The sequence below is a fragment of the Daphnia carinata genome, chromosome 8 (genome assembly GCF_022539665.2).
Source record: "Daphnia carinata strain CSIRO-1 chromosome 8, CSIRO_AGI_Dcar_HiC_V3, whole genome shotgun sequence".
Classification (NCBI taxonomy): domain Eukaryota; kingdom Metazoa; phylum Arthropoda; class Branchiopoda; order Diplostraca; family Daphniidae; genus Daphnia; species Daphnia carinata.
This window is the reverse complement of record NC_081338.1, coordinates 7,177,287-7,201,207: the sequence shown is the minus strand read 5'-3', so window position 1 is coordinate 7,201,207 and position 23,921 is coordinate 7,177,287. Positions and strand designations below refer to the sequence as shown.

The window sequence follows — 23,921 nt, the reverse complement described above, 5'->3', positions numbered from 1 at the left end:
TATCCCCGTTACTACCTTAATATAATTCATGGTAAAACAGTCAACTCACAGAATGGGATCGCCGTGTTGGCAAAGAGAACAGAAGGAAGATCTTGTCAACAACAAAGACGTGAACTTTTAATCTGAATGAAGCAGTAAAAGTAGTAGTTGAATCGTCTTAAAATCGGCCCAATAGGAGGAAATCTAATTGGTACGTTCCTTGACATATTTTGTCGTTTAATTTGTTTTCCGTTTCTAGTTGGCTAAATCCTGCATTGGCATTAACTTAAACTGTAAATTTTTTTTATTTTCCTAGCAGTGGCATGTGACATTGATGTAATGGCATTTGTCACCACAAGAGGCGCTGAAAACAGTTGCACAGCACTTACCGATGAAATCCGTTGCACACCAGGTGGCCATAAATCGCTAGACATAAGGTAGCCAATTAGATTGGATTTTTGCATGTATTGACGTATCGTTTGTTAACTTAACGGCGGTTCCACAATGCACGTGTCGCGATGAGCTACCAAAAAAGTGATATTTTCTTAATTTTCGAAGATTTATAAGTAAGTTAAAATAATGATAGTTAAAAGATGTCTCGGGTTTTAATGGATACAAGGTTTCTTTTACAGATTGGTCCACCAGCCTTTTCACTATGCACGTGCCACAATCAATGAGCAAAAAATGGTTTGTTGCATTTCACTTATCGGCCAGGGGTAACATGTGAACAATTATTGTTAAATCATATCTTCGGCGCACATTGTTTACTGTTTCATCTAGATCTTTCTTCTATCCAGTAGTTAAGAATGTTAAGCTGTTTCATAAAGGAAGAAACATTTGTTAAAAGTGTGTTCTTGAATTAGCTCGGGATAGAAGGATTTCTATTTCTTATTGGCTGCCAGCAAACTATTACTTTGGTAAATATTTATTAATGTTTCCTGTTAAGGTTCTAAGTTTTACATTTAGGTGTCTGTATTTGTGCTTGAAGAAAAGTTTAAGGGGAAAACTTTACAGCAAGAGAATTCAAGCTACTCAGTCAGTGGCATCAAACTACTTTGTCAGTAATAAAAATAAACTGCTTTATTTGGTGTCTGCATGTGAAGCTAAATGCAACTTCTTTTACCTGGTGGAATGTTTCTGTTGCTAGTTACTATAATTTAGTTTCATAATGTATTGTGTTGTTTTCAAGTTGGGGTATTAAAACTATTTAGTCTTATTTAACATAAAAAATCAGTTAGTTTGAGAGTATTTCTTATTATAGTGAAATAATCTAAACAATTTTTTTTTTTCCCACTTGTCTAACTGATCTAATAACATCTGATAGCTAGCACCCTCGAGCTTCAGGATGGACAGATTCAGAAAAGCTGTAGTATTGTATGAAGTTCTGATAATTTAAATCTGAAAATTTGCAGTACCACATGAATTATTTCGTCCATTCCTGTAAGTTAGCTGCAGCACAAATTGATGGATTTTTTTAATTCATGGTTTTTATTCTGTATAGTTGCTGAGATGTTGGCGTGTTGGTGATTTTATAACCATGATACAGAATGGAAATTTGAATCGGCGTCGAACCGGTCGTATCAGTTCGTTGTTAGTTGACGTTTTTGGTGAAACAAACTTTTGACGTGGTCCAAGCTGGTATCCAAGATATGGCTGTTCATTCGGTGCCATCAACCCAATAGGGTAACCTGTTGCCAATAAACGCCACCCGTTTCGGTTGGCTGTAGGATAGACGTCTTTTGCGCTCATAAACTGCTACAACGATACACGTTTCACGCCAGGTATATGATATCCATAAAGTGACAACAATCGCATTGCTAATGTCTCCGTCCATGAACCTTACCAGAGTAAAAAAAAATCGCTTGTTGGGATGTCGAAACACTGTGCTATTGAATGGAACTTAGAAATAAACTTCGTAGACGCCATCCTCACTTCCATTGACGTGGCAGTGATTACACCTGCGTCTTCAGAATAGACGCTTGAAGTCAAATCGCTTCCCAGTTGAGAAGATGGTTACGGTAATGTTACCCGACATTTCTTTGTTAATATTGCTGTAACGTTATTTGTGTGGCGGAGCCATAACAATCTTACCCTTCATTTTCGTTGCCAAAGGATTGCCTCATATTTCAGTTTGGCTCCAGGTGACTTCTGACTTGCTCGTGAACCAACTGTCCCAAGTAAGTTTCAGAAAAAAATTACAAATCAGTTCAAGTACTTCATTTTAGTGCACTATTTCATGGCCAAAGATAGATGGATCGGATACCGTCTGCTGATATCAATTTGTACGAATGAACATGGAAACTTCTTTGAGTGAAGTTCGTACCATAAGAAATTAAAATGTTTGTCGTACGCATTTTGTTGAACGGTCATAATTGTCACGGTTCACCATTTCATCTGAAAATCACGAAAAATTCTCGTCATTGGGTTATAGGACGTATTCATTCGTAGCAAGGTAAAGTGATTCTTACCATCGTGAAGGAGAAAAAATGATTTGGCACGTAAATTGCGGTATGAGGTTTATCACATTTAAGGCGGTCGAGGTTTCCTAATGGTAACTCGTTGATTTGCACCTTTATTTTGAACATATGTGAATTGCTTTGGTAATACCAACAATAAGAGAATAAAAGTGAATAGAAAGGAGTTGCTATTAGAAACACCTGCAGCAGTTTCTGAAAATATCTTGCCATTTTTTTTTTTTTTTTTTATCTTTTCGAATTTTTTTTTACCCCGGAATGTTAATAGTTTTGTTTTTTGCTTGCTATAGTTGTACAGGAAAGATGACCGAAATCAGGGGCTACTGTCAGCTGAAAACAATTGTGGACATATGCATGCTTAAAAGCACTAGATTGTGTGTCAGTCCCCTGGAAGTGGAAAAATTCTAACTTGGGACCAAGTGTTTGTCCCAAACTCACCTTGTGGGAATTACATGGTAAGTATTTGTTGGACAAAATTTTATTTAGAATTGTTAACTGAAAACTATAAATGTTTTTCAAAAATCCAATTTAATAGGGGAACCAGAGTAAAGGGAAGACGCTGGCTACCGACTGATTATGTAAGTACCGTGTGGGCCAACACCTTCGATGTCGAACATAAAGAATTTCTTTAGAAGTCAATCACTGAAAAGGCTTCGTCGGCCTTCCGTCGAAATCCTTTCCAGCCAAAGAATGAGTGTCTTCTGTTGGTGAAAGCTTTAGAGATTGGCACATCCGCTTCAGCCAGTACTGATCGGAATCACAAGTATTAAATCAATTGGGTACATAACATTTTGAATTGCCTTTGTAACGATATCCGCACTTCGTTCCCTTTGAATCATCAACTGTCATTAAGTGACCGTAACTCAAAAATGACTTACTTCGTGAATTTTTTTCGTCCTATACCACTGAAAACGATCGGGATTCAGAAGAGCCAGAAGCATGTCATTAAGGTTGCAACCGATCTTGGCAATCGAGATCCATTAAGAGGATTAACTGCTTCCGTTGATACATTTTTAGTGAACATTCCAATGGCCAAGGTTCGCAGAATTCTGGACTCCACGATCACTTCCAAGATGTTCAAGGTCCAAAGAAGACTTATTAGAAGCGAATCACGTTTCACTTAATCCAAAAAAGTGACGCAGAAACTGCTCAGAGAATGCAAAATCCAAAATTGTCCAATGCATGTGTTACTTTTACCTGATGCCACACTGAGCTAAGAATTTTTACGGCATTCGGCACCCCAAACGAAGCGGCCACCTGTTGGTGCGATAATCATTACATGTGGACATGTTATTTATGTTTTGTCGAATTTCAACCACTTCTCTGAGAATTTCTGTAAGCATAAGACTAGCTATTCTGGCTTTATAGTAGAGATTCTTCCATGAAGTAATTCCATATCAATATTAACTAATTGTTGTATAACACTTTAAATAGGAAGATAAGCAAACGAAGCAAAGCATATTACAGGAGAGACGATCAAAAATCAACCCAATGATAAAACAAGGAGAACATAGTCTTGACGAGCAAGTTTATTGCATCTGCCATAGCACAGATGCCAGCAGATTTGGGATGCAAGAATTTAAAAATCTGTTAATTACTTAATAAAAAATTTCATGCTTTCATCCCTCGCCGACTTGCATTTTTGGTTGTATATTAAGGCAAAAGATGGCGCTGATGTACTTATGTTTTTCTATGACAAGTGAATCAGCAGTGAACTGTGAAACCGGTGTCTGATTATTTGTTTTATGTGTTACATATGGCAATCCGTTTTACACAAAAAAAAAAAATAATTTCGCCAAAAAAAAAAAAAAAAATCACACTTTTTTCTTTTTTTCCGACACGTAGCCATCTACCGCTCAGACTCGTTATTACTGACGTAGGCAATTTCAGTCCATTGGATGCCATTCGCAGTTAGTTTAGTAGCGTGGATGGAGAGAATAACGCGTGGCTGGAGGAACAATTAAAAAATGGATAAGATAATACAACAAAAGGATGGTAAGTATAAACATTATTATATTGGTTTTCAATTATTAATTATTGTTTATTAGATCAAATTATGAAGCTGCAGGCCCAATTATTGGAACAACACAAAATATTAGATAACAGCAAAGCTAAGGATGGTAAGGGCTTATACGTAATGATTCTATTTATTTGCTTTTATTCATTTGTGTTTTGTAGCTCAAATTTTGAGTCTACAAGCTCAGCTAGGGGAAAAGAACAAATTGGAATGGAACAGTTTCCAAACAGTGAAGGAGGTTTTTCCAAACTCATCCCTAACTGAACATGAGGATGAATTGGCTTTAGGCGAACACAGTCAGGTACCTAAACTTTTCAAATAAGAATTCAAAATAAGTATAGAATTTTAACAAACAATTATTTATTGCTTAGTTATTCAGTCTACCACCTGACTGTGTTAAAGTTAAATTCTGTTAGTGCTGCACTAAAAGAATTGTTAGTAATAAGTCCATGCAGCGAAGGAATTGAACGATTGTGGGATCGTATTTGGGCTGAAAATGGGTGTGGTACGGAAACCCAGAAATAGCACGAGTTCAACATAAAACATGAATTAGGTACTTTTCGGTTTTTTGTCTATCGAAACAGTATTTTTAATGCTATTATTTTGCATTCACAGAATTCTAGTGGGGAATCAAGTCAAGTCTAGAAGTATTACAGGATGGAAGAGTGAGCCTACAGTTGAAAAACACTGAAAGTGCATTACCATTAAGGTATGAGGTAAAGTAATAGAGTATGCAAATTGTCTAATGAAAAGTACCATCTTGTGTGAATGAATCCTGTGTAACAGCAATCTTTTATAGTTCTGTCACAGCTAGAAGCCTCAAATAATTCTGCTTCTCTTGCTAAAGAACAACTTGTCCTTTACGTTCAGAGTGTTGGTGAAGCTGAGTACTTAAATGGCCCTAAAGATGTTTCATTTCGTTGGCATTGCAGCGATGAACATCATACATGGACTTTTTAGGTCTGAAAGGAATTTTCTTGAAAATTTTTTGAATTTATGACAAAGCATTTCTCCTGCTTTTTGCCAACCATGTCTAATCTAAAAAAAAAATTATCCAATAGGAAAGGATTTTCAGCATACTGGGAACACAACTATCAACAATGCAACATTCTACAGGTGCTAGTTTATCATTCAAGAGCCTTATACAATGAAGTTAATCTGCAATTTGTATGTCCTTTCCCAAGCTTCCACCAGAAGTTGAATCTATGAGTCATGTAAGTTCCATGATCAACAATTGAGATGCTTAATGGTGTTGTTTTTCTTTTCTCAGTGTAGGTTAATAGTAACATTGGATCTGAAAAGATTCTTGGTTGGGGCAAGACACTGAATAAATTGTATTGATTGGATGGATGACATGACATTGCTATACTTAATTCGGATTCCCCAGACGGTATTTGATATTAAAAAAATTGAAGTGCATATCTGGGCTCCCTTCTTTTCTGAAGCCCGTTTCCCCTTGACTCATAATAAGCCCGTAGGGGGTCATGCCCCTACTGTACGGTATATATAAAAACAACATATACCGAGGTTTGGAGGGCTCTGGCCGGAAAGGGGACGTGGGGTGCCGCTTCGTCCGATGATGTGTTCACGGAGGGTGACGTGGCTGCCCACAAATCCGAACTAAAGGTTAATCGCTCCTGTAAAAATGTTCCAAATCTTCAGCTCTTCTTCCGGCTTCTCTTAGCCAATCACCGGGTAATCTCCCCGGTGGGTCAACAAGGCAGTGTCTCCCCCTGCCTGGGTTGACGGCAACTTTTGAAAGGGCTATTGTGCCTTTTTAAAGTTGCAAAAATAATTGTAATGTGCAGAGAATTGTCAATAAAATTTTTTTTATAAAATATTTTTTGCAAAATTCGTTTCTTTCATTGTCTGTATTCGCTGTGTTCACACGTTACACTTTTATATTTAGCTTGCTTAATTCACCTTTATTGTTTTTGTCACCTTTGATGGTAAGCATTGTTTCCATTGGTTTATCGTTTATATGTAAGTATTATTTATTACACTCTTTGAATTCTTCAGCTTAGATTCAAGGAACAATCTGGATATTTTATGAAGTAATTTTGTATTTGGTTTTACTCGTATGGGAACCGATCCCCAGACATTCAGCGTGCAACGCCGATGCTCTAACATTGAGCCACGAGATATATCTAAAGTTTTTATTATCGCATATCATATGTTATCGTCTAGGATGTTGATGCAGTCTTTCACAACTATATGTTTATCTTTCTATTGCTTCCATAAGGTTCTTAGCTCTGTGGTAGAGCTTTTATCTGCGATACCTGTTACCCTGGGTTCAAACCTCAGTAGATGTGTAAAAATGAAGTAGAATAATGTAGAAGAGTATATTGCAGAATTGCATTTCAGTTTTATTCTAAGTGTAAATGCAAGTCCACAAGTGTCTAGAAAAAAAAGCCAACTTAAAATCATATGATTCGTGGCTCATTGGTAGAGCATCGGCGAGGTATGCCGAACATCCAGGGTTCGATCCCTGGATAATAATAGGATGCTTACAGATGAACGATAAACCAATACCCGTCACCTTACCATCAAATGTGACAAAAACAAATAAAGCAACGCCAAAAAAAAAATTGATAAATGCAATGTGTGAACAAAGCTAACACAGACGAGAATAGCAAACAGAAAGCAAACAAATTTTGCAAAAAATATTTTATAAAAAAAATTTTATTGACAATTCTCTGCACATTACAATTATTTTTGCAACTTTAAAAAGGCACAATAGCCCTTTCAAAAGTTGCCGTCAACCCAGGCAGGGGGAGACACTGCCTTGTTGACCCACCGGGGAGATTACCCGGTGATTGGCTAAGAGAAGCCGGAAGAAGAGCTGAAGATTTGGAACATTTTTACAGGAGCGATTAACCTTTAGTTCGGATTTGTGGGCAGCCACGTCACCCTCCGTGAACACATCATCGGACGAAGCGGCACCCCACGTCCCCTTTCCGGCCAGAGCCCTCCAAACCTCGGTATATGTTGTTTTTATATATACCGTACAGTAGGGGCATGACCCCCTACGGGCTTATTATGAGTCAAGGGGAAACGGGGCTTCAGAAAAGAAGGGAGCCCAGATATGCACTTCAATTTTTTTAATATCAAATACCGTCTGGGGAATCCGAATTAAGTATAGCAATGTCATGTCATCCATCCAATCAATACAATTTATTCAGTGTCTTGCCCCAACCAAGAATCTTTTCAGATCCAATGTTACTATTAACCTACACTGAGAAAAGAAAAACAACACCATTAAGCATCTCAATTGTTGATCATGGAACTTACATGACTCATAGATTCAACTTCTGGTGGAAGCTTGGGAAAGGACATACAAATTGCAGATTAACTTCATTGTATAAGGCTCTTGAATGATAAACTAGCACCTGTAGAATGTTGCATTGTTGATAGTTGTGTTCCCAGTATGCTGAAAATCCTTTCCTATTGGATAATTTTTTTTTTAGATTAGACATGGTTGGCAAAAAGCAGGAGAAATGCTTTGTCATAAATTCAAAAAATTTTCAAGAAAATTCCTTTCAGACCTAAAAAGTCCATGTATGATGTTCATCGCTGCAATGCCAACGAAATGAAACATCTTTAGGGCCATTTAAGTACTCAGCTTCACCAACACTCTGAACGTAAAGGACAAGTTGTTCTTTAGCAAGAGAAGCAGAATTATTTGAGGCTTCTAGCTGTGACAGAACTATAAAAGATTGCTGTTACACAGGATTCATTCACACAAGATGGTACTTTTCATTAGACAATTTGCATACTCTATTACTTTACCTCATACCTTAATGGTAATGCACTTTCAGTGTTTTTCAACTGTAGGCTCACTCTTCCATCCTGTAATACTTCTAGACTTGACTTGATTCCCCACTAGAATTCTGTGAATGCAAAATAATAGCATTAAAAATACTGTTTCGATAGACAAAAAACCGAAAAGTACCTAATTCATGTTTTATGTTGAACTCGTGCTATTTCTGGGTTTCCGTACCACACCCATTTTCAGCCCAAATACGATCCCACAATCGTTCAATTCCTTCGCTGCATGGACTTATTACTAACAATTCTTTTAGTGCAGCACTAACAGAATTTAACTTTAACACAGTCAGGTGGTAGACTGAATAAATAAGCAATAAATAATTGTTTGTTAAAATTCCATACTTATTTTGAATTCTTATTTGAAAAGTTTAGGTACCTGACTGTGTTCGCCTAATGCCAATTCATCCTCATGTTCAGTTAGGGATGAGTTTGGAAAAACCTCCTTCACTGTTTGGAAACTGTTCCATTCCAATTTGTTCTTTTCCCCTAGCTGAGCTTGTAGACTCAAAATTTGAGCTACAAAACACAAATGAATAAAAGCAAATAAATAGAATCATTACGTATAAGCCCTTACCATCCTTAGCTTTGCTGTTATCTAATATTTTGTGTTGTTCCAATAATTGGGCCTGCAGCTTCATAATTTGATCTAATAAACAATAATTAATAATTGAAAACCAATATAATAATGTTTATACTTACCATTTTTTTGTTGTATTATCTTATCCATTTTTTAATTGTTCCTCCAGCCACGCGTTATTCTCTCCATCCACGCTACTAAACTAACTGCGAATGGCATCCAATGGACTGAAATTGCCTACGCCAGTAATAACGAGTCTGAGCGGTAGATGGCTATGTGTCGGAAAAAAAGAAAAAAGTGTGATTTTTTTTTTTTTTTTTGGCGAAATTATTTTTTTTTTTTGTGTAAAACGGATTGCCATAATGGTTCGTATTTTCGAGTTTTCATTCTTCTGTGTACTTTTGAAGTGAATCACATTAAATGAATTATTTCTGTGCAAAAATTAGTCAGGTGGTCAGCTGTCATAGCCACAAACTTCTGCAACTTATTATTTTGCTTTCATCATGCTATTCAATTGTTCGTTGATAGGTATAAAATTTATATTTTGGCAGTCAGAATGATATGATATATATGATTCTGTTTTTAAGACATAGCTCCTGAAACTTAATCTGCAAAGGATGCTGACGGTGAAGGAAGGTCATAAACAACACAAGTCAAATGTGTTGGAACATCATAATTTCATTCTGCTACTCATTGTCCATTCGTTGTGTCCTGTCTCGTCTGAGAAACACAGCATATGGTGTTTTGCAAACCCCTAACCTTCACCTTTTCCTCAGTCTTCTCATCATATCTACTGAGAGGTTCAAGAGGCAAGATTTTGTATTGAGGAGTGAGGTATTATACTAATATTTTGGCAGTCAGTATGAAATTAGTGTGACTATGCCTTTTTTTAGCCTGTGGAATAAAAAGTACAAAGAATGCTGGCCCTGAAGGATGGTCACCAATGAAACGAAACTATGGATTGCAATGCATCATGGAATTATTGTGCTCTTGGACCACTCATTGTTTCCTTAAGTTTTAATCTGGTAAAAAGCAGCCTGCTTCTCTGTGTCAACGGTTAACAACCACTATATCAGCAGCCGCCTTTTCATTGCTACTTTCCAGCCAACGCATATCTTTCCTCCAGTCTTCGCCCGTCGCGCCTTCTTCGCCTCGCCCGTCGCCCCGTCTTCGCCTCGTCCGTCGCCCCGTCTTCGCCTCGTCCGTCGCCCCGTCTTCGCCTCGCCCGTCGCGCCATCATCGCCTTGCCCATCGCCTTGCCCATCGCCTTGCCCATCGCCTTGCCCATCGCCTCGTGGTCGCCACGTTATCGCATCGTCATCATGGTATCTTTGTATTTTGTAGTGTGTAATTGTAGTGCTAAGTAACACGCTGGCTGCCACGCCCCTTTTTTTTTTAGCTGTATAGGGACCGGCCGCGCTTTTCTGCCTCATGGTCTATCTGCCATAAGGTGGAGCAGTTGCCACTGTCTAAGATTGGCCGTAAGGCTTATTAGGCAACGCACCTTAGGGACTCCCTTTTCTCGATGTGTGGTGGAGACCCGGGATGTGCGTTTCCACAACGGTCTCCATCATTACATCAGCCCGGACTTGTCAGCGGACAGTCCACCTTGGTCGCTATCTTTCCGATAACGACGTAGCTAGTGTAGTTAGTGGCGTGGCAGCCAGCCTGTTAGTTAGTTATGTATGTATGTATGTCTTGTATTTTAAAATGTAATATTAGTGGTGAATTTGAGGGTGGATGGAGGGATAATAAGATCCATTATTTTCACATGAATTTTGTTTTTATATGTTTCACTTTATCTATCAACTGTCTTGGGAATCGAACCCTAGACAATTGGCACACCAGTCCAATGCTATGCCGTTAACCCAACTACAACGTTACAAACTTAATAATTTCTTCCTAAAAGTCCTTGTTAAAACTGCATACGTACATATGCTTTCATATGAGGATTATTTCATGTACAGTACCGGATGGCTCAGTGGTAGAGCGCTGGACTGTGATATCAGATGTCTGAGGTTCGAATACCAGTGTGATAATGCAAGTGTAGTATAATATGAAAAAGAGATAGTTCAGGCAATAAAGACGGAATAGCTGCGAGACGTGTCTAATGATAGTGGGAAGACAAATAATAACAAAGGATGAAATTAGCAAAAAGATATAAGAATTTTTTTTTTAATTTTTTATTTCACGTAAAATTTTTTTTGTGTCAACTAAGGTAGGAGGAGACTTTACCCATGGGTAAAGTCTCCTCCTACCTTAGTTGACTCACCGGGGAGATTACCCGGTGCGTGGCTAAGAGAAGCCGGAAAAGGATGAAGAGTGATGATCGGACAAGTTTTTACGTGAGAGATTAACCGTTAATTCGGATTTGTGGGTAGCCCCAAGGCCCTTTAAAAGATATCGAGCCAGGGGGACCCCCACGTCCCCTTTCCGGACAGCGCACTCACAACCTTTACTGCTGATCACAGTAGGGGCATGACCCCCTACGGGCTTATTAAGAATCAACGGGAAACGGGGCCACAGAAAAGAAGGGAGCCCAGATATGCACTTTAATTTATAAAAATGTAAATGTTTTACGTTCCGCATAAATCAACGGTGAAGTGGCAGTAGCGTTCTTCGAAAAACTTGCATCTCTTTTCGTCTTCTATTGTTGAAACAGGGAAATATAACGGCTGGACATCTTTTACGGTTACCTGCAAAATTTCATCATGAAACCTGTAATGAATAAGAAAATTCAGACCAAGGTATAATGTGGCCACAGAAAAGATGAGAAATCTAATTTTGTGCTTCAATTTGAATAATACAAATACCGTAACATGGGTGATGTTGGTCACATTTTCAATGGGAACATAACTATGTACTTCCCTTTGAACATACCATGAGTGAGGACTGGACCAAAAATCCATATTATTTTAACAATACAGACAGTTTTTAATTGAACATATGTAAATCTCTACGAAATGATGGGCTTGGCATTTGGAATTTTCCTTTCTGTAACTGAAGATATTTAGTTAATTAACTCATGATTTCTCAACCATCAATTAAATACTGAATTGTTTAGGAAGATGTCTTTGGCAGAGTGGCAGCTATTGATAGAAAATCCATAACCTTTGTCGGCATCTTCAACTGCAGAAAAGACAAAACACCCTTCGCGAAAAAAGATCCAATTACTGCACGGAATATCATCAGAGTAACTCCAACCAAATATTCCAAAATGTTTTCAATCAGGAAACAGTTCATTTAAGAAGTTCCTTTCATTATGCAGGGAATGTTGCTATAGTTCTAACAAACAATCAAAGTTGTCTCACAGATTGAATGGGAAAATGGAAATGGTATGCCTCTTAGATAACCCCACCAACCAGTACTGTCATGTCACTGCAAATACAGAGAAGGAAGTTCGAAAGTTATTTGAAATTGAATAGATATTTTACCATCAGAATAATACTGCAACCCATAGCTCTAGGAGATGCTATTCTTCGAAAAATTTATCCCATTGTAGAGTATGCCTTGACTAAAATGTAACGCGAATACCATCACCTAAAATTAGAAAACTTCGATTACATGCCTGCATAACAAATATGCTGCAAGCTTACATATGGTAAACCTCGGATTTATACCGCAGACGACCCATCAAACGGTATAGCCATCTATTGGTAAGGTATCCAGTTTTATTTCACTCAACGGCTCCCGATGTTCAAGAAGTTAGGGGCTTGAAAGTAAGCCCGACAAAAAAAATAAGTCCGACTTTTCCCAATCCGAGGTTGGCGCGCCAGTATGGTACGGCGCGCTTGTATGGTAATCCGTTTTACCCAATATAAAAAAACATGTCGGCCTTTTTTCCTGGTTCACTGCACTCGCCATCTACCGGTCAGATTTCTAGTTAATTCTCTACAGGCACTCACCGAATTTTTCTGCTACATCGCGCTAGCGTTGTAGCGTACTGGCGCGCTAGCATTCTTTCAAATATTCGGTGTATTTCAAAAGCGATTAACTTAATGAAAAAAAATAGCAATTTTCCCGGAATCAGCATTCAATTTTGGGTACACCCTGTGAAATTCAACCAATTCCGGTGAGTCTCAGTTTTTGCAGGAAAAAAATTTTAAGCCCGACGAAATAAGCCCGACATAAGAATAAGGAAAGTCGGGCTTATTTGGTCGGGCTTAAAAAAATTTTCTACAAAAACTGATACACATCGGAATTGATTGAATATCACAGAATATACTCAAAATTGAGTGCTTTTTCCTGGAAAATTGCTGTTTTTTCATTAAGTTAATTGTTTTGAAATACACCTACCATTATTTCTTCAAATTTATTTTAACACCAGTTAACAAGAAGAAACATTGTTCCTCTGCAACTTTTGAGGACCACCATAACAGACAACAGCGTATTATAGCCAGTGTATTGGATTTTGGCCAATCAAATCCGCAAAAACAAAGAAATCCGAAGCAAATCCAATTTTTTGCGGATTTGCATTGGATCTTTAAATCATTCAAGACAGCAAAAGTTCTAGTTAAGTAACATAACCTAAACTAATCTAAGCTAATTTTAACTAACCAGTTAACAAGAAGAAACATTAATCCACATCCACAAATGATGTGATTTGGATTTGATTGGATTTGATGATTTGGTTTGTTAAAATCCAATACACTGATTATAGCTCCGGAATACTGAACAGTCATTTTGTATTTTTGACATATTGCTTCAGTGGAGCTAGTAGGAGACAACAACGTTGACAGGACACAACTGAAAGTTGTAAGTTTAATCAGAAATATTGCCTGCTGATATTGATGGCCGTGTATATATATTTTTTTTAGTAACGAATAACGAAACACTACTTTAAACATGCACAGTTCTTCCTTATCGAAGTTCATAATGGTCAAACTGAATATCGTACCAATAGATGGCCATACTGTTTGGCAGATCGTTTCTGAAAAAATTCTTGATCTTTAATTGTTATGTTTATTTCACGCGAACTTAAAAGATGACTTTATTAATGGCTGAATTAAAAAATTACAACATCAAAGAATCATTCCGGTAATTCATTAACCTCTTGGCTGCCAATTCTGCAATTCAATGAAAACGATTCCCAAATAAAAAAGATGGTTTATTTATTGTCAAGCATTGTTTGAGACATATATACAAAACGAAGATTTCCTTATTTCTATTGGCGTACGTAATAATGGGCAACTTTAGCAATGACGCGAGCATAAATTTTGGAAAAGACAAAAACCGGAAAAAAATCACAGCTCAGCAGGTCAGTGCATATTTAACCCACTTAACGGGGAAAACAAATCACAATTAATTGCATGAAAACAATGCCATTCATTTCAATTTGTATTACCTCTGAGTGTTAGCTCGACACTTCCATTCTGGTGAGGGTCTCTCTTGTCATATGTTCCTGATTCCGCACAATGCTGTTAGTTTATAATAAATTTTGATCACAAATAATCATTTAGGTTACCAAATGCCACGGTAAGGAGAAGGACATCCGAGACGAAATCTAGCCCCGACACCATTTTCCCAAGACAAAAAATTATAGTTTGAATTCTAATTCAAACATCATGAAAGGTAAAAATAAACGATTGAACTTTACGGTGCAATGCTCGTCAGCCAATTGCAAGAAGACTGCCTCCTATTGAGCAACATTTTTGCTATCCGACGTTTGAGCATTGTATCCATTAATGATGTGAGGCGCTCGAATGAAAGTCGATTACATTTGACATGGCAACGTATCCCCCAACTAAAACTAGCCCAAAAATTAGTCCATGTGAAATTGTCAGCTATGTTCCTTTCACAATACCTGTGCCTCAGCTTTTCTAGCACAGTAGACAGTGACCGACCTCCCACTATGTAACAGTACCAGAAACCCCGGACTCGTCCAATTGAACACCCACAAAATCTGCGAACGCCCAACAACATTAAAAATAATTCGTTTGACAAAAACGCAACAAAATATTACTTAAATCCATACCTGACATACCAAGTACACCAATATAAATACAACAAGCAATCAAAACAAACCCCTATAAAAACCCTCTTATGCCGAGGAGAATCGGGGCGGCTTGGAAATGACCAAGAGCTTCACAAAAAGCCACAGGGCGAACTAGTTACCATATAGGGTGTTAACCATCACCCCCATCCGTAAATTGAGACCTCAGCGGTAAATTTTCTCAGTCAACTTCAATGGTCAATAATAACTAACGACTGTAGAAGTCGCATTGTATGTTCCCATTAAAATGTTGCAATAATTGTTTCGAAATAAGCTTAAAGGTAAACCTATACCTGTTCTAAGCATCCGTTACCGTTGCACCCACGAAACGCTCAAACCCACCAATCACATGGAAAAGATGCAAGCGGCCTTTAGTTCAAAGTAGGTTTAACGACACAACTGCCAAACCACGAAAAAAAGAACGATGGCCAGCGTCACTGAAAGCAAAAAAACATTATAAATAGACCACCCGAACACAATGCAATGATTTTCCTAAATAAGAGGAAATCAGCTAGATAAGGTGGTATCCATCAAGAATTCAGATGACACGCACGAAAAAACATCATCTTTACACCAGGCAAAGACAGCTAGCAGAATTAATAATCACCTCTATCAGAAGAGGCGAGTCCTAATCTAAAATTCCAGCCCCCTGTCAGAAAATAAGTTGATTAAAAATCACCTTAGTTAGCCCTGAAGAACCAACAAGGCTTTGCTCTAGGCACCAATAGTAGTTTAGTTACCCTTACAGTCAAGGGTAGTAAATGATGTTCATCACCAAACATGCCAAAAAGTAAGAAATCAAATTACCCTCCAACAGCACTATTGAAGACAAGACAGCACCAACACCTAAACACAAGACAAAATGACCATGAAGGAACACAAAATCACTGTACAAAATCTGCATATGACCCCCAACTGCCTAAAAAATCAAACGAACAACATTGCATTATTAAACGAACATTTCACTGAAACAACCATCTTACCTTCATAGGATTTCCATAAGACAGTTACCAGGAAACCCAAACTGAGAACCAGTGTGCTGTGAAACTAACATAGAAACAGTCTTCCTACCTTACTACAGGAATGAAAGATTATAATGGTCGAAGTCCAGCAAGGTCATTCAGATGTAAATCCTAAATGGCTTAGAAATATTGAAACACATATTGCACTTCAGCATCAACGAATTATGAAATTCTAGAATATACCAGTCAATGAGTGACAAATTGCCAAAACCACCGGACGGACACATGGTCTTTATAAGGCATGCTTGTACATACATTACACAATATACTCACTGAAATAAAAAAAAAAGAAAGTGTGTGCTTCACATTATAAATAATCATAATATTAAAAATCACAAACAAGAAAGACAAACAGTAATTCCAATTCTAATAACACTCACCAACTTTTGAAGTATTTTTCATCCAACAAGAATAAACAGCAACGAACAATCGCTATTTCTAGGCCTTTTATAGCAGGCTATTCCTCCATTCCTTTTGTTTACCCCTCCTTTTGAATTTGTTTAAGCGGTGGCGTCTTGAACTACTTCCAAAATATTTAATAGTAAAACTTCCAAAAATGTACAAAATACTTCATTCTAAATATATACAAACATATACATATAACAATTCAGTATGAGTTAGTGTTATTGTAAAACCAGTACATCTCGCCCAGTAAAATTGTTAGTTTTAAAAAGACAAGTCTTTCTGCTGGGTATGTGGCGCATACCTGTAATCCTGCTTCCGGGAGGCTTGGTGTAGTGGATGGCTTGAGGCCGGGAGTCCTGCTGGATCGTCGCTTGCGTTGAACAGGTGTCCGCACTAAGCTCGGCATCAACATGGATCGGTTGGAGTAGTCCGGCAGATGCAGGTTGTCTAATGAGGAGCGAAACGGGCCAGGAGGGAAACCTAGCAGCCAAAAGTTCCCGTGTCGGGCAGTAGTGGGATCGCGCCAGTGAGTAGGCGCCTTTCAGCAGCCCAGTCAACATAGTCACACCTACATCTTTTTTTTCTTTATTTTTTTCCCTAGATTTTTTTTCTTCAACTTTTTAATTTCTTTCATCTAATTAAGCGATTTAACATTTTTTTTGTTGTGCACAATTTCCTTTCTTTTCATGTTATTTATTTTTTCGATTATTTATTTTTTGATTACTTGCTACACCGTTTTTATTTGGGGGGATATTCGATATGCTTGATTTAACAGTATTTTGTATTTTTTAAAGGAACAAAGAATAAATTTTATTTCGAAATACACGACAACAATTTTTTGTGGTAAGAATACCTTAGTGCCTTAACAAGACTACCAGATTTAACGAAAAAAAACAAACAGATAATACGAATCAAACAGTAATTAGCCATCACTAACAAAATTACGTCTTTCACACAAGACAAATATCCAATCCAACTAAAATTACCAAGTGACATCAGAGACACAGAGGTTAAGCACCCAATGTAAATATAAATTATATTTCATCGGTATGCCTCTGCAAACATAGCATGTATCCTCGACTTGCGTCCGTTTCAGATTGCATTTCCATCCAATCAGATACGGTTGTTCGAGTAACATGAAAAAAGTCGACGTGGTTCCGTGCATTGAATTTGGAACACAGATTGCCCATTACCCGGTTTCGGATGCTATGTTTTTTTTTACCGGTAACAAATTATTACGTACACTCATTTGTCCTGCTCTGCAAGCTAAACATTGGTTTCTGGCTGCTGACATCCTGAGGCTTCAGATCTATTTTTTTTTCACCGGTGTTAATGGAACAACACGATGGGCAAAGGCTTTCTGTAATTCTCAGAAGCGGCCATTTTGCCTCTCGCTGCCAAAGCCGAGCAGCCAAACAATAAATACTTTAAAAAATAGTAGTTACCTTAAATAACCTTAAATAAACCCTACGGTTGCGCTGGGGAATTTTTTGTTATTGCAGTTAATTGCACAAATGGTTAAGTAAACATTGCGTAGTATTGTCAAACGATCGGCAAGAGCTAATTTTAGTTGAATTATTTTTAACCGAGAAGTATTAACGTCGTCATTCTTTGTCCAACATGTCTTCCCGGAGGGGAGTGGTTCTACTCTGAGGTGCCAGTCTTTAAAACGCAGGCCTTTTTCTTGTTTATTATCGTCTAAATTTAAACCCCATCGGTCTGGGTCTTCTTTATACGGTAGCAGTTGGCGACGCCAGTACTGTTTTTGTATCTAGTCAAGAACAGTCACGTCGCTTGTTTCCGCCTATTTCTAGAATATTCTTCACCCCCATTTCAACACTGCCGTGAAAAATCATGCAATCGAATAACCGGCCATCATCAAACGGAAGTAGTCCCGCAATTCGTTTGGATAGTTCACCAGAATTGGGCAGGTATAGAGCAGTTGAGTTTAGTATCCCCAGACAAGGAATGCTCTGAGATTAGAAAATCAAAAAATTAATTACCATAAGGTACTTCGTGGCCAGTCGTGCGTTTAAACCAGGAGATGTTGTAATGAAGGAATATCCGTTGGCTGCGGCACCTGGTCCGCTATCACAACACGTTTGTTTCGGATGCCATCGTCTTTTTAAGGAAGCTCACATTTGCAGCGAATGCCGAAGTCCGTTATGCAGTCATAATTGCCAAATGTCGTCCGAACATCAAAATGAATGCTGCTATCTAAAGAAAATCATTCCAGAAATTGAAAACAGACAGAAAAATGGAAAGATTCAAAGGATACCTGTGCAGCTGAGCATGTTAATGTTGCCACTACGGTTACTGCTCCTACGTCGAGAACAGCCAAACAAATGGCAGCTGCTGATGGACCTTGAGTCGCACATGGAAGCTCGTAAAAAAACGTCGATTTGGGGTTTCAATCAACGAAACATCACGCCATATTTGGAGGCGATGTTAAATGAAGAGATTCCCGACATCAATGACGATTTAGTCCAACAGATTTGTGGGGCAATCGATGTCAACTCCTTTGGTAAAAACTATTGAAAATTCCAAACATTTCATTCGCAACTTAACAGAACTAATTTTAGAGATACGGATCGAACAACCTGATCGACGGCAGCATGATCATCAAGAGCAGCCACTACCTAATAGTAAATCTTCGAAAAAGTTATCTTGGTCAATGCAAAAAGCAACTTAATGCTGGCTGACTTAGTATATCTTTATTTCATTGGCTCAATTCTATGAATTTTTTTTTAGATGCAACACAAACAATTTACTAAATAATAGAATTATTTTTTTGCTGAATGGCATTTTGATATCGGGATGAAGCTTAACTCACTCTACGCTTTTCAAGGTTCGATAGTTTATCAATTATTTCAGTGCAGAAAGTTTGGCTTCGACTGTTTACAGGTTTCCATCTTGGGATGCAATTCTTTTGCTAATGTCATTCAAACTTTCTTTTTTTTTTTTGCATGACAATTTTAGCTGGCAGTGGATCTCTCATTCTGCATGTATCAGTTAAGAAAAAGTTAAACATTTACTTACACATTTTGCAGCGAATGAAGTCTTGCGTGGAACGTTTTACATGGCATCTTTGATGGCTCATTCGTGCATCGCCAATGCCCAAATATCAATGAGCAATGACTCGCAAATGACAGTCAAAGCGACTGTACCCATCCAGGAAGGTATTTTTAACCAAAAATGTCTTTATTAATTTGTTAAAAACGCAAAATACCAATCGTCGATGAGCTGAATTGATTGCAATATGCAAAAAGGTGAAGGGATATTCGTAAGTTATACTGATCCGTTGCAGACGACGTTACAACGCAGAACATTCCTAGAAAAAGGGTTGGTAAACACTAAACAATATATGGCATTTGAAATTCAAGTCCTAATTCCCAAATAAATTTTGTTTTAAGTAAACATTTTACCTGTCGCTGTCGTCGTTGCCAAGATCCCACTGAATTCGGGACATTTGCAAGTGCCGTTCGTTGTCGTTCTTGCACCTCCGGTTGGGTTTTACCTCACGACGATGACCAACTCCACGATGCAGAAAGTTCGGTAGCTCTTCGTTGGAAATGTACAGAATGCAGTAATGAAATGAAATCCGAGGATATTGGTCGAACAGAAGAAGTAGTACAGGTAAAATGCATATAGATCTCAAAGAATTTTCGTTTGCCCAGGGTTTACATAACACAATTTTTAACATAGAACATCGTCAAAAATATTCAACGTTTACCTGTTGATCGTCATCTAATTGATCGATGCGAAGAATTATTTCTCACTTTGCCCAAGAAAATTCACGTCAATCACGTTATTCTCCTTCAACTTCGCATTTCGCTGGTCCACTTGTATGGGAACGTGCCAGGATTTTTGATACCGGAATTGCCCGTCAGTTTACTCCATCGCAAAGCTCAACTTTGTTCGGAACTGCTGGAAGCTCTCCATCAATTGTGCCCAGGCTATTCACGCCTCCGAGGTTGTTTTCCTTCTATTTTTTTTTAAGTTTTACAGGAAAAGAACATTTCGTTACTTTCAAACAGGAATCGTACTCTACGAACTTCACGTGCCGTTGGTTTGTCTGGCCAATAGAAAGTTTGAAAGTGGTCGAATGCAACAAGATCAGCTAATTAAGGAACTTAAAGATGCTGAAATCTTCCTGAAAGAAGCCGTTCAGATCTTGATTCACGAGCCCGTAAATACTCCCGAATCGCACGTCGCTCGAGCAGCAATGGCCGATCTGAAACAGCTAAGGGAATACATTAGAGAAATGGAAAATTTAAGACGTTCATAAAACTTGGTTCAGAGATGGTCGTTTGCGTAAGATTTGGGCTTACAAATTCTTTTAGAAAATAGGAAGAAAGAAACTGGCTTTGGCAATGAACATGTGTATTGATTTTTTCTTCCTCTCCGGTTAAATACGGTAAACAATAAGGCAAGGAGGTGGGTGTAGCTTCAGTGCTTTGAAAACCAAAAAAAAAACGTTCTCGGTTTTGTATGTAAATGTCGAATTAAGAACAGAGAAAGGAAAATTGAAGTTAGATAAAACAACGAATCCATAAGACGGAGAAAAATGAAAAAGAGAAATAGACAGAGAAAGAGAAATAGAGTTCAAGACTAAATAGACTTAATTTTTAGTTGTTTTTCGTAATACTTTTTTTTTTTTTGCAAGAAACATTGACTCGGTGAACGTGGTGAATTGAGAAGAGAAAAAAAAAGTCAAATGGAAAACGATGGAGACAGAAGGGAGAGAGTGAGAGACGTAACTCATTTTTCATTGGATGACGTAACAATGAACCATTTCACAACGACTGCCGCCCTTCCCAAATCAAAACAATTTTGTCCTATCATCCTTAATACATTTACATGGGTTTAAACACCTCCCCCATCCCAAAGTATAATAATTCAGAGCCATTTAATCGCAAATCGTTCAAACTAACTCTCAAACAAAATGTTGGTACTACCAGCAGTGAAGTTGGATGAAAGGGAAAGACAGGATGTGAAATAGGCGCACGAGATAACAGTCCAGGTGTGTCAAAGAAATATCGGTTGAAATAAACCGGAGGTACAATGCAGACATCATCGTCTGGGTCAATCCCAAACGCTGAATCATACAAGTAAATTCGTGTTTTTTCTCTTTCATTTTCTACAGTTCAAAAGAAAATAGTCCTCTCAAACACTGATGAACTGACAGGGCCTAGAACGTTAATGCTATGTAAATGATGACAGAGGAGAGAGCGACAGGTAGACAGATAGTAGTGAAAAGAAAAACGAGTTAGGAGAATGAAAAATAGACGAGAAATGCCTTTAAAAAAGGTTAAAGATGGGAGCAACATGTCACTCATGGAGAAAAGAATTTAGCAATTAGAATAGAGCAGTATTCGTATTTTTGTTTGTTTTTTTTAGAACACGATGGGTAAAACCGACTCGTTTTGGAGGGCGAATACTAAAGAGCGGATTTCTCTCATCTCTCGGGAAACATGAAAATGCGATTTTGTATGTGTGAACAAGGTATATAGAATTAGAAAAATGAAGGGCAGATTATTAAAAAAAACAAAAAAAAAACAAAACAAGAGAACTTGTCGGCCTACCGGGAAGAAGAAAAGGGGGATCAAACAATGTCGACCATAATTCATCTCACACTCAAGAAATGTCACCACGCAAATGACGTGTCACACCGTTCACACAATTTTAAGTATTTGCATATTAGTAGAACCAGCAGAAATTGTAGGTCGTTCAATGACCCACTTCAGACGGCTATTTTCAAGTATAGTCAAAGTCGTAATTCGTGGACTAGAATTGCCAAAAACAGTTTGTCAACGAATCAAGATCGGATTTTTTTGCCTGTAGAGCACCTCACCATGGTATCATTTTTTTGGTAATGAAATTTTCAACAAAACACCGGATGTAACAATTTAAAAAAATTATGAAATACTTTCCCTGGCAACAACAGTGGAAAAAAAAAATGAAGTGTTGCAGTTTGACTGTGAATTAGTAAACAACTTTGAAAACGGGATTTTTTTTTTTAAGGAGGGAGCAACGTATTAACCAGAACTTTTGCGGTAACATCAGTACTTAATCTGCGCTTGGCCAGTATTCTTTTTTTTTTTTGTTTTTTTTTTGTTTTTTTTTTTTTTTTGTTATGTTTTTTTTGGGGGGGTTAAATTTTGTATTTTCCTTACAAGGTATCACAGTTCAACAATCGTTGGATATATGGAGGTCGTCATAGAGTTTTTCCTACAAACGAACCCAACCCCTCCCCTCATTTCTTCTATTTCACTTCTATTTGGGGCTTACGTTCCAAAATATTCTTTTGTTTTTTGGTTTTTCTCCTGTATCGAAATATGGGTGTGACAACAAAGACCTCAGGTAGAAAATGGGGAACATCAAGGGTGTTTTTGAAGGAGGATGGGGGAGGACAAGGAAGTTGGATGATACTCAGTGATAATTGAAGAGGCCAATGTTTGAAGCGCACGCCTAAATTCCGCGATTCTTCTTTGTTTCCTTTGTTTTTTGCTCCGCTAAATTGAAAGTGTGTTGAGTTGACTGAGTTCGATTTATTATTTCAAATGTAAGAATAAGGACCATCGGTGAGGGCGCTACAGAGCAAGAGTCAGGAGTTCCCTTCGCGGCCGTGATCTCCTCGGTTAGGTTGATATTCAAGACCAGGATCGAACTGCATCAGGACAAACACCTGTCGGCCAAACAAGGAACTCTTACATAACTGATCTCTTTTCTAATGAGCTTCAATCAACATACCTGATCGGTAGGTAATAGCGTGAAATCGTCAGGGGGGTTCGTAACGACGTAGCGTTTGGATGAAGCATCAACTGATGAACTGGTATCTCTAAACCTAATTTCATTCGAGAATAAGTTATGTTTCAAATTCGATTGGTCATAGTATTTTGAACGAGTTGAAATACCTGTACAATCCTATACACAGCATGCCATAGTTGCGTAGTGCAGCAACAAAAAGATCTCCATATTTGCCACCCTCACCGTATTGGGCCAAAGGTCCATCGTATAATGAGATCTGGCCCACCCGGCAACGGTCTCGTTCGCCGAGCGTTTCTGGTGTACTGTTTTTTCACGTAAAAAAAACAAATGCTTATTTCAAATCGAAATTGCATTTCAACCTAATGCTCACCTATATCCTCCACGAAGGCCGGCTCCTTCAGCGAGAATAAGTTCAAGCTCAGGTGTGGCTCCACCAGTGATAAGAGACCGGATGAGCGTGAGTGCATTTTGATTGAAGTACGTCTAAAAAGCACAAAATAAATTCAACTCAATCATTTCCTACGTCTTAAAAAAATAAATCAGTACAGTCGACATGAGAGAGTCGAGTACGCTGACGGCGAACGCAGTTCCACAAGCAAATGGCTGAGTGAGGTAGAGCTCCGTATCCGGATCGTCGTCGTCATCTTGGTCCAAAAACTGCACGTTGCTATCATTCACCAATTCTGCATCACGGGTTAAACGTTAGAAAATCATTGCTGTCAGTTAAAGAAAATTGGATAAACGTCATTCACCCGTGATCATGGGAACGTTTGCGCCATAGACAGATCCTCGTCGTTGGAGAACAATCGGGCTGCCAATTGGCGTCAGCGCTTCACGACCGCTATTACCTGGGAAA

The 23,921-nt window shown here is 38.1% G+C and overlaps 2 protein-coding genes and 3 long non-coding RNA genes across 12 annotated transcripts in view; 3 read left to right on the top strand and 2 right to left on the bottom strand.

The window, feature by feature from the left end:
* The first annotated feature begins 52 nt into the window (after positions 1-52).
* Positions 53-796, top strand: LOC130700312 (uncharacterized). Its single transcript, XR_009003741.1, has 3 exons — positions 53-190; positions 296-545; positions 612-796. It is a non-coding gene; the product is annotated as an uncharacterized LOC130700312 (long non-coding RNA).
* A 1,038-nt stretch (positions 797-1,834) lies between these two features.
* LOC130700311 (uncharacterized) lies at positions 1,835-4,116 on the top strand. Its single transcript, XR_009003740.2, has 7 exons — positions 1,835-1,997; positions 2,092-2,156; positions 2,226-2,431; positions 2,744-2,908; positions 2,989-3,216; positions 3,307-3,788; positions 3,888-4,116. It is a non-coding gene; the product is annotated as an uncharacterized LOC130700311 (long non-coding RNA).
* A 9,878-nt stretch (positions 4,117-13,994) lies between these two features.
* Positions 13,995-16,336, bottom strand: LOC130700308 (uncharacterized). Of its 7 annotated transcripts, XR_009421514.1 has the most exons (7): positions 16,270-16,336; positions 16,073-16,161; positions 15,939-16,000; positions 14,472-15,713; positions 14,340-14,378; positions 14,220-14,276; positions 13,995-14,152 (listed from the first exon to the last, which is right to left on the bottom strand). It is a non-coding gene; the product is annotated as an uncharacterized LOC130700308 (long non-coding RNA). The 7 variants fall into 7 exon arrangements; XR_009003726.1 differs by having other exon boundaries at positions 14,220-15,304; positions 15,475-15,516; positions 15,614-16,008; XR_009421516.1 differs by having other exon boundaries at positions 14,220-14,777; positions 15,161-15,713.
* A 1,698-nt stretch (positions 16,337-18,034) lies between these two features.
* LOC130700295 (SET domain-containing protein SmydA-8-like) lies at positions 18,035-20,936 on the top strand. 2 transcript variants are annotated; one of them, XM_057522339.2, is made up of 9 exons: positions 18,035-18,225; positions 18,304-18,818; positions 18,877-18,939; positions 19,345-19,473; positions 19,564-19,636; positions 19,708-19,930; positions 20,000-20,267; positions 20,332-20,599; positions 20,927-20,936. In XM_057522339.2, the coding sequence occupies exons 1-8, from the start codon at positions 18,149-18,151 to the stop codon at positions 20,580-20,582; spliced, it is 1,599 nt and encodes a 532-aa protein (XP_057378322.1). In that variant the 5' UTR covers positions 18,035-18,148; the 3' UTR covers positions 20,583-20,599; positions 20,927-20,936. The 2 variants fall into 2 exon arrangements, with proteins under 2 accessions (XP_057378322.1, XP_057378321.1); XM_057522338.2 differs by lacking the exon at positions 20,927-20,936 and having other exon boundaries at positions 20,332-20,684.
* Positions 20,667-23,921, bottom strand: part of LOC130700291 (calcium-activated potassium channel slowpoke-like) — a 28,246-nt gene continuing 24,991 nt past the window's right edge. The window contains exons 25-30 of the mRNA XM_059496628.1: positions 23,818-23,913; positions 23,612-23,748; positions 23,436-23,548; positions 23,212-23,367; positions 23,048-23,141; positions 20,667-22,982 (exon numbers count right to left, since the gene is read on the bottom strand). Coding sequence (XP_059352611.1) covers positions 22,902-22,982; positions 23,048-23,141; positions 23,212-23,367; positions 23,436-23,548; positions 23,612-23,748; positions 23,818-23,913 — 677 coding nt within the window. The 3' untranslated portion in view covers positions 20,667-22,901. The remainder of the gene's footprint in view (positions 22,983-23,047; positions 23,142-23,211; positions 23,368-23,435; positions 23,549-23,611; positions 23,749-23,817; positions 23,914-23,921) is intronic.